The sequence below is a fragment of the Euwallacea similis genome, chromosome 9, assembly GCF_039881205.1.
Source record: "Euwallacea similis isolate ESF13 chromosome 9, ESF131.1, whole genome shotgun sequence".
Taxonomy (NCBI): domain Eukaryota; kingdom Metazoa; phylum Arthropoda; class Insecta; order Coleoptera; family Curculionidae; genus Euwallacea; species Euwallacea similis.
In genome coordinates, this window is record NC_089617.1 from 4,386,903 (window position 1) to 4,397,326 (window position 10,424).

At 36.2% G+C, this 10,424-nt stretch overlaps 1 protein-coding gene across 1 annotated transcript; it reads left to right on the top strand.

Moving 5' to 3' along the window:
* Window positions 1-4,660: 4,660 nt before the first annotated feature.
* On the top strand, window positions 4,661-9,819 carry slbo (slow border cells). The gene is made up of 2 exons (XM_066393067.1): window positions 4,661-6,077; window positions 6,141-9,819. Exons 1-2 carry the CDS (start codon window positions 5,101-5,103, stop codon window positions 6,193-6,195), a joined length of 1,032 nt encoding a protein of 343 aa, XP_066249164.1. The 5' UTR covers window positions 4,661-5,100; the 3' UTR covers window positions 6,196-9,819.
* The last annotated feature ends 605 nt before the right edge of the window (window positions 9,820-10,424 follow it).

Genomic DNA, 10,424 nt, shown 5'->3' on the forward strand with positions numbered 1-10,424 from the left:
CAAATTTGGCTCGCATAGCCAGGAACTGATATATAAATTTGAAGTAGTTTGTCGGTGGTAGTACTGGCAACTATGCTTCCGCTTTAAGCCAGCTGGTTGATGACCCAGTTTTGGCAGGAATGTGCATACATTCCTGCACGTGGGATTCAGGTACATGACGTCACGTGACGTCTAACCGCCGCCTTCTCTGTTTTCTCAGCGTTCAAGTACCTTTACATAACCGATCGTTTTTGGGACAAAGTCGCTTGCAGCGGCGCAGAGCGATATTTTTAGCAGTGTGGGTACTACCTCTCTGCGGATAGTTTATGACACAGATTTTCCGATTAGATGTTTGATCAAATTACGTGCTTGACTGCATGATGAAAGTAATAGCGACATCCTGCTCTCTTATCAGCAACGGTACTGCCTCATGATGATGATAGGATGATTTCATGATGACAAGTGTACGGGAATAAACAATGTGTTTCTTGGAAATTGAGGCACGTTGTGATCAATTTCACTGAAAAAATATTGGGAACAACAAACTTGGCGCCTCTAGATAAGTACCACGTCTCCAAACATGGTGCAGGTAGTACCTTTCACTTCCTTCAATGGAATTTTCGGTTCTTAGTCGCAAATTTCAGGTGCAAACACACAATGAGAGACGTATTTTATCCTGCAATTTTAAATCAATACTATTTTGGTAATCAGTACCCATTTGGTAGTACCTCTAGGAAATAAATCGTATTGTGAACGAACAATTCAGTCTGGATACAAAAATAAACGTTTGTTTTGATTGCACAAAAAGAGTTTATTGTTCGAGGTCGACGCGACGCCTAAAAGGTGTCAATTACGTAACGACGACGTTCGCGTCGCTAAAGTAGTACCTCACTTAATGTTATTTCGATTATATAAGTGTCGCTAATAATAATATTGTGCAAGTGGTCGTTAATGCAAATTTATGTTGGGGTACAAATTGTTCGTCAATTATTTTTAACAGGCGAAATTTGTGTTAGTGCTTGTCGATGTCAGGTAGTACCATATCAAGAAATTGTTTCCTATATCACAAGACTTATATAGAATTAAAATTTCAGTGCTTCCGAGAAAAAATATTAGGTCATTTTGTTGCGTTCAGGTTGCTTGAGTTAGGTGGTTCCACGGATGTAACAACAGATTATTTCCCTTCATAATTCCTCTTAAATATGATCTTTTTGTTGACCTACTTCAAATTATGAGATCATTTTTGATCAGTCTTGTAGTAGTACTTTTTATAATTGGGCAGTACTATGGTAGTACCAGGCAGTGCCAAAGTAAAAATGTCTGTAGCAAATCTTGTTAATTTCCAAATTTTCGGTTAGAATGGGCGTACCAAAGTAAAAATATAACAGATACGGTTGAAGGTTGTAGCAAAGTACTACTAGGGCTACTACTAGGATTGCACTAATAGGGCTACGAAATTTTATTCTTCTATAGGAGTTTTCGGGGTTTGTTAAAAGTGCTAAATCCCTACTTTGGACAGTACTAAAACAAAAACTTCTAGTAGGAAATATTTCTAAATTTAATTTTTTTTTCTTCAAATTTGATGGGCTAGTATTGATCTAATACCTACATAGGTCATTTAACACATTGTGGTATCTCCGTCTTTCGTTCAGATAATACTAAAAAAATATGAATCACATGAATCAAGTAAAAGTGTACTTCCTTGAATCATTGGTTAAAAAACTAAATAGCTGCAATTAAACGAATCAGAAACAAGTAGTACCACGCCTAATCGAAGTACCACCGGCAGCGTCTGCTCTGGTTTTAGGTAGTTCATCAGGTTATATGATGAAATCTTGTGTTTTAAGCTTGATTAAGGTTTATTTAATGGTGGTTTTGGGGATCATTTGATCAGCTTTATGTAAGTAGTTCTGGAGTACTACCACCACCAATAATTGAAACATAGATATCTTGTTTTAATAACTTTTAATAATTTTGGAATTTTAGTAGCTAATAGATAACTAAAATTAATTAGTACTATGGCTGGTATCACTTTAAAAATCCTTGAAAAATTAAGAGAATGATTTGCAACATTGGTGTTTAGAAGTTTTCAACGTTGCAGATGTTTGTCTGCATAACTTATTGACGATGACTGAGTAGTACCCGAATACCTTCCTTATCTCGTTTTTTCTCATATGACCCTACTAGAACAATGCTATCATCACCGACATGCTATGCAGGAATATCGGCTGCGAATGCACCATTGTTTTCTCATCTTGACGCATTTTCAATAAAAAATTGATTGATCCGTTAAAAATATGTTGCATTGCCTCTGTCGTATGCTACAATGGCTGATTTAATATAGAAAAGCAAGTTTTTATTCGATTTTATGAATCCGAATTTCGTGCTTGTGGGCCACCATGTATTCATTAAAAGGAGTTTTGTTTGGGATTTAAATGCGAAACGTGTTGTTTTTCACGGTGCATTGACGCACAAGCGGATTCAGGTTGTATCCTACAAGGTACCCACAACAAAACTGCATGGTGCCACTCAAAAACTAGCTCACAAGCTTTGAGGGCTTAAAGTTTTTGTTATATGGGAAAAATTGCAATTCTAAAGTGGTATCACCCCAAAACAAAGCTAAAACCTCTGTTCTTGTAGGAAAACACTATAAACTTTCTCAAGGCATCACCTGGGGTACCACCTTAAAGCTTGAAGTTCCACCTAATCTGCTCGTACCTAACCATTGTGTCTAGGAATAATTATCAAAAAACACTGTGCTCATACATAAACAATGGCTTCTCCCCCAGGTTCGTATAATGCTAAACTAAGCAAAGGAGAATTAGAGTGGTACCACGTGTGTGCGCTGCGTCAGAACTTACTTACAAGCAAAATTTGGAGTTTAACGACCTCGATGCATTATTTAAGTGTCCGTTTTAATTTTCCAGTTCGACGAAATTGGCATATAATTGTTTGCAAGAAGTGGTACCTACTACCGGTAATTGTCTATTTGGAGTGGTGGTACTGCTTCTGCATTAAGAAATCTTTTGAGGATACAGTTTCTCGTGTAGAAGGAATATCAATGTGGGTACCATATGATATTTTTATTTCAAGAAAGAGAATATGAATTCCGGTGAGGAGCAGTGGTTGACGGTACCACTCAAAAATCGCTTTGAATTAATTTAGTACTGAGTTTCTTCTTCTTCCTTAACCTGCTGCCTTTGAGTTTCAAATGTTTTTCGGTCTGAGGATTTAGCGCTTTAGCAAGAAATAACTCAGTTTGATAAAGGGGTTTGAGTTCGAGCAACCTTTTTCTTTTAGGTCTTAATTGCACTGATTTGGATTCTCAGATTTTTCCAAATATCGGGTGTTCAGTGCAACACGAGCCACCCGAAATATCTCTTGATTGGGAGGAAAATTTAAAATAATAAAAAAAAACGTCTATTTAAATATTTAGGAGAAAGTTTAATCTGACATTAGAGAGAATTGTATCAGTCATCTCTTCATCCCCAACCACCTTCAATTTGATGTTTCAAATAGTACCTTCCATTGAGTGATACATCATTACAAGCGGAATTCAATTTGCTACGTAACTGTACTAAAAAAACTGAAATCGGTAAATGAAGTCAAGAGTTAGAGGGAAAAATGTGTACTAGTGCAAACAGCTTATTGAGATCAAATAATTCATTTTAATAAGTGCTTAATATGTGAGCCGTTATTAGCGAGGCAATAATAAAGTCCATTTTCAAATTCTTCGTGAACATTAGCCAAAGTTTTTGCATAAACTTTTACATTTCAGAAAATTCTACCTCTCAATTCTTGAATATTTTCAAATGAAGTTCTAAACGCTTTACTTTTTAAATAACCCCATAAGAAAAAGTCTAATGGATTGAGATCTGGAGATCGTGCTGGCTATTCTAATGCACCTCTTCTGCGAACCCATTTTTCCAGAAATCGTTCATTGAGCTATTCTCAAAACAGACTTTATTATTGCTAATAACGGCTCACATATCGAGCACTTAATAAAATGCATTATTTGATTTCAGTAAGCTGTTTGCACTACTACGCATTCTTCCTTTCAACTCCCGACTCTATTAACCAATGTCGGTTTTCTTGGCACAGTTAAATAGCAAATTGAATCTCGCTTGAAATGATGTGCCACTAGAAAAGGGGTGCCATTTGAAATATAAAAGTGAGGGGGGTGAGGGGGTGACCGATACGACTCTTTCTAATGCCAAACTAAACTTTCCCTTAGATATCTAAATAAACTTTTTTGTTATTTTAAATTTCCCTTCCAATCAAGAGATATTTCAAATGGTTTGTTTTGAACTAAACACCCTGTATATTCGCTCCGTTTAGCAGGTTTGGTTCGTTTGCTGGACCTCTTTACGCAAATATGATATGTAGTGTTTGGAGGAATTATTTCTTATCAGTGACGCGTGGTCACATTGCGCAAGGATTTGTTGGTACTCTACGTTCGTTTTGAGGGTTAGAAAATCGTCAGATTACTTTCGCAGGTATAAAAAAGGCTTCAATTATCCATCAATGAATAACACGCCTAAATTCGCTCTTGACCTCAACTCCCCACGTTATTCCCAGTAATCAGAATCGAAATCTAAACGATTCGTATGCACCTTAATCCTCTTATCTCTCTCGAGTGTCGAGTCCAAAGTTTGTCAAAACAACACCGAAATGTGGAAGCAGGAAGAGCGCACCTCCGGCACTTCCTCAGCGAGATGAGGACAAGTCAGTCCTCAGCCGAAAAATTGCCGTGAGCACCGCGTTACGTCAAAAGCATCAATTGTTAAAAGCATGAAATCTTAGCCGGCCGTTTCACTTTCAAAAAGCGCCTCGAAGCGGGCAGTACCGTACCACCGAAAAAGACGCGCGCAGTTTTCGCTCAAACGCGACGTAAACAGTAGATGTTCAGTAGTAGTAATTCAGTTCATTCTTGGGCAAGCGCACGGCAGTGTGGTACCCAAGACGGTACCGAGGTGGTTATATCGCAGCGCGAGTTTTCAAAAACTAAAAACTTTTGAAAAACATTTTTTTTTTAGTTTTGAGAAACTTTTTTTCCCTATGGATTATTTTTTGGTTCTGAAAAATAGTGAAAGTGTGACTGATAAGTGAAAGCTGATAAGTATGGATTCTCCTCAGATGTACGACCAGCACGGGCAGAACAACAATGTGATCAATAGCGAAGCTAAGAAATCCTCAGTGATTATGAACAACAACAATCTGACCACCTTAAACAACAACACTGGAAACAAGCAAACTGCAGCTTTGCTGAAGCAGCACCAGTTGGCTCAGTACCAACAGCATGGAGATATCAGCGACCTCAACACTCCAGAAATCTCCTTGGATTTGCAGAACCTCATCGATGATTCTCAATTCGGCGACGGATTGTTCAGTGATATTCTACAAAGCCAACAAGGGAAACATTTGCAGAATTTACACTCACGACAAGTCATGGGGGTGCAGAACCAGAACTATCCCAGAACTACCCTGGCATACATGCCCCAACCAGTGCACAGTGGTGCCACTTATGCGGGCACTCAAAACTCTAATAGTGACTCTAATAGCTCTGTTGGAAGTGATGTTCCTAGCATCAAAGAAGAACCTGTGGATCCCCAAGAGGAGTACCGAAGACAAGCTTCTTGTAACTTACTCCCTAATAGTTATATGTCCGGAGGGTACCCTGCACAGAATCCCGGGAATACCTTCACTACCTTGAACCCTAGCCCGGCAATTCACCATCAGCTCAACATGAACGCTATGAAGAACAAGGCTTCGCTGCTGAATCAGCACGTGAGCAGGAAGAATGTGAAACCTTGTGATAAGAACAGTGATGAGTACAGACGAAGAAGGGAGAGGAACAATATTGCAGTGAGAAAGAGCCGGGAGAAGGCGAAGGTGCGCACTAGGGAAACTGAGGAGAAGGTCAAGATTCTGATCAAGGAGAATGAAAGACTTCAGAAGAGGATAGAGCTCCTCACGGAGGAGTTGAACGTTCTACGCAGCCTCTTCTCCAACGTTGGAGTCCTCCCTGAGCATGTTCACCGGGAGATCAATAAGCACCTGGACACCTTTCAGCTGCAGCAACAGCAGCAACAGCACATGTAAGTTTCAGCTCCATTTGGCTCCCTCAGCTCTTTTTAATCATTTTTTTTTTCATTACGTAGGTCCGACGAAAATAGGCAGAGGATGATGGATATAGTGCACGATTATGGGCCATAGCAGGAAAGTTACCCTTTAGCCAATAAGTGTTTTTCTTTAGGTTAGGAGAGGATGCTTGTTTGCTACTTGCAGAGAAAGGTATAGTTGTTATTGCAGGGAAAATGTGTTCATTTTTGTCTCTTTGGGGTGAGTTTGGGGGTGAGCACATGATGAGATACAAGAGGCTTTGCCCCTATATAAGGGAAGAGAGTCTCAGCAAAGCTTAAGGGTTCTCTTTAAATAATGGTGATCTTGCGTGAAGAGGTATTGATTTACTGACCCATAATTCATGTTTTCAATCAAGACGTTTAGGGTCTCTTTTTTAATTATGGCTCGAATCAATTTAAACATTTTGTGAAAAAACAAAAACATCGTTTTAAAAGGGCCCGAAAGGCTCTTTAAAAGCGGTAGATTCACGTTTTCTTCCTCAGTTTCTTCAATTTTTGAACTACAAGAATTTAGAACCATTCTCTCCCCTCTAATTTCAGAACAATTTTTTCAAAAGGAAACTATTTTTTAATGTTTTTCACTGGATTCCAATTGTGGTTTAATTAGAGAGCGGGTTTTAAACATTTTCAACAAAATTTTAATAAAAATGAAGTTAGAACCCAGGTTCTATATCAAACACTTTAATTTCCTTTTTCAGTAATATAGAACCCAACGAAAATAATTTAAAGATCTAAAGCTCGTTTTTTTTTTAAATTCAGTTGGGTTCTAAACTTATATTTTACTTGTAGCTTAGAACTCAATGGGATCAAGTTAGTTTAGGTTACCTCCATTTTATTCAATATTAAAACGCGATGTTTCAAGATGCTGCGTTGGGTTCTAAAGTACGTCAATTTCCAAAACATTGCTTTTATAGAACCCTTAAAACAACTTCTCAATTCTAAATTTTGATTTTTCATCAGTTCATCTAAAAATTGTCTAGAACTCACTGGCACTTGGCTATATTATAGAACCCAAGCACTAAGTCAGCAATGAATTTCTGCCATCCGAAGCATATTTAATAGAAAATTGTGTATTTTTTTTATATCATAGTAGAATTTTAAGAACCAAATATCAGGTATTCTGTATTTTTCATGGGTTCTAAATTTTGTCTTCTTCCAGTGTATTTATGTAGAACCCCCAAAATCAACATGAAATTTTGAAGTATTTTAGTTTTAACCACCGTTTTTATAAGAGCAAAATAAATCGTTGATTCCGGGTTTTAATCCAATAAACACTTAGGAGCATGGAACCCAGCAGTTTCACGATTTTTTCATTTAGTTCTCAGGTATATAAATTACCGTGGAAACCAGCTAAACTTCGATGCTCCAATTGTAGAACCCAATCCAATACAACAACCTTCGCTAATTTTCTTTAATTTCAGTACAGCTATTTTGATATTAGGCAAAATATATTTCTATCGGGTCCTAAAGTAAATAACGTATCCGAGAACTCCGTAAAGTTTTCTTTTTTAATTGGTGAAATCTAGTAGAATTAGTTTTATTCGAATTAGTTCCAGTTTAAACGCGCTTAGAGAAGAAACTATCAAGAAGAAAAAATAAACCTTTTTTTCAAATTTAGGGACCCAGTAGGTTTTGATTAATTCAGGCCAGTTCGATTTTAATCAATTTTTCAAAAAGTTTTTCCTTTTTATTGGGTTTTAAGTTAAATAAACTTTTGTAGAATTCAGCAAAATTTAAATTTTCAAATCTTGGAAAAAAACTAGATTCAAGTTATATCAAGTCACTTACATTTTAACCAGTTTTAGGAAACATTTTTTTCACATTTTCTCTAGAATTAAGTGCTTTAAACAGACATAGAGAATCTGAACATAGAATAATTTAGAAACAATGTTTAGAACCCATTGACATTTGCAAAGGGACTTTATAGGTATTAAATCACATATTTTCATACGATCAATGCAGAACATAGGTTTTCCAAGTTAATTTTTTTTTCACTAAAATTTAAAACTCCATTAAATCTAAAAAAGTTACAATTTTCTAAAATAGTAATCAGGATATTGCCATTCGATTAGAAGGTTCGTTTAGATGCTATGTCGACTAGGTTCTGAATCCTGCACAGATGTAATGTAAATTGCCATAAAACAACCAGAACCTCCGTTAAAGTAGTTAAGAACAATTTCTTTTCATAAAGTTTTCTATATCTTCCTGTTGTTTTAAAAACCGATAGAACCCAAAGCCGAATGAACAATTCTACTTGGAGGCGCCTAAAAATAAAAAGAAAAGTATTTTTTGGCACTTGGAACCAACGGTAACTAGGTCAGTTCAGGTTATTTCCAGTTTCATCAGTTTTGTAAATATATTTTTCAACACGGTTCTAATGTAAATTAAATACATTCGAACCGAGAAAAATCTTAAAATTTATTTAGAAAACTTTGTCAAAATTTAGAACCCACTTCTGAAGTAACTGAGGATCTACAACTCTAAAAATTCCTATTGTACCTTCAGCTTAAACTACATTTACATATCGTGTAACTCAGTAACACTGAAATAAGAACCCGAATTTTTAGAGTCCATTACAAAATATTAAACTGCCGATTTAGAGCCCATATCTCAATGTTTTCAGCCCTTTTCAGACCTCGAAATCTCTGATTTCCAAAGGAACCGTTAAGCATAATTTAAGCAGCTTTGGTTAGATTAGCTAGAACCCCTTAAGCCCCCTAAAAGCGACTGATTTGGCTTATTTTCGACACGATTTTGAGAAAAGAAAAAGTTTCTTTTTATATAAAAGCAGTGCGAAAAATGCTAAAAGCCTCGTCAGCAGAAACCAAGACAAAAACGCCCCTTTTCTTTGTCTGAATGTTTGATTGTTAACAATTTTGAAAAAATTTTATTTTTACGTTAATTTTATATGTGGGCCTCAAGGGCCCTTAATACATAGTACGACTAGATCTCCAGAGAAAGTGTTTTTTTTAATTTAATAATTAATATATTTATTGAATTTTTTACAGTGTAATAAATAGGGGGCTGCTCGTCGTATCAGGAGACCTCACCTTGTTTTCCTAAAAATTAAAATCTCTTCTTATCTGTCAGATAAGGTTATCGAAAGTCAAACAGTACAAGTTAAGGTTTACTAATCTAGAGCTTTGTCCTTGTTTCGAAAAGGGAGAATGGGGACACCTGAAGTAGTCTGTAAACCCGAACTAACCTTAAGTTCAATTCGAATATTTTATTTATTTTTAACATTTTTTAATGCGACAATCAGCTCCTTTGCAGCAAGAAACCGTCAACGGGTATTAAATAAAATTACGTTATAGATTCCGTTCAAGAATATGTGATTCAACCAATTTGTATGTTTATGTATTTAATTAAATAAATAAATAAATAAATAAATATTTTTTCTATATAAGCAGGCGTAAAAGTACCTTTTTATTTAGTTTTTTTGTGTGACAAAAATTCTGTCCTTGTTTAAAAATCTATTTTGTACATTCTAGACATGTAATACTACTTGTAGATATGTAAAGAAGCTAGAGAGTACTGTAAAAACTTAATATATTTCCAAAGAAGTAATAGATTTGTTTTGTACATAGATAGCTCTATTGTTTTTATCGTTATCATCATCGTCATTTACCACGAAACATCGATTTCCTTCTTTTACTTATTATTTAAACAAACAATAAAAGTAAACTTCTACTTAAAATCCTGGCTGGTTTCATTTCGCCTCGCCGAAAAAGTGACTCACAAAAATGTGAAAGTAAAAAATTTAAGAAGGGAAAACAATGAGATGCTGGTGGTACTGGTACCAGCGAGGAACCGCATTAAAATTCGGTGAAAGTTTTGGGAACTGTTTTGTATGTTTGCGTTCTGATTGGTACCGACGACGTGTGGCCTTTTAAATGATATATTACAGGCCTATCAGATGTGTCTCGCTTTTATTTGCTGATCGATTTCACTTTCGGTTCGGATATGAAATTTAAATTAAATCACCCGAAGAGTTCGTGCAGGTAGAGAAGTATTCACGCGAACGCCCTTTAAGCTATGCGAAACGTCTTGGAGTAGATAGAGCAGCGCTCATTCGAATGAAAACTGTCATTAGCTGTCATCACTGTCACAAACTGGCGCTTTCAAATTTGCTCTTTTTACCCTTTTTGCCTGCATGTTCATGAGCGTGTAAACTGATGAAGTCTTAAACTTAATTCAATCTGACTGAACATTCCTATCGACAAGTTGATCCTAACTTCACCTTGGGCAAGACGAGATGCCTTCTAATCGAGATTATGTTCGGATTTTATTAAAGAATCGACC

Bases quoted from the DNA above. Each gene is read 5' to 3' on its own strand.
- slbo (XM_066393067.1), top strand. From the start codon at position 5,101: ATGGATTCTCCTCAGATGTACGACCAGCACGGGCAGAACAACAATGTG. The intron at 6,078-6,140 runs GTAAGTTTCAGC...TTCATTACGTAG, and splicing joins CAACAGCAGCAACAGCACAT to GTCCGACGAAAATAGGCAGA.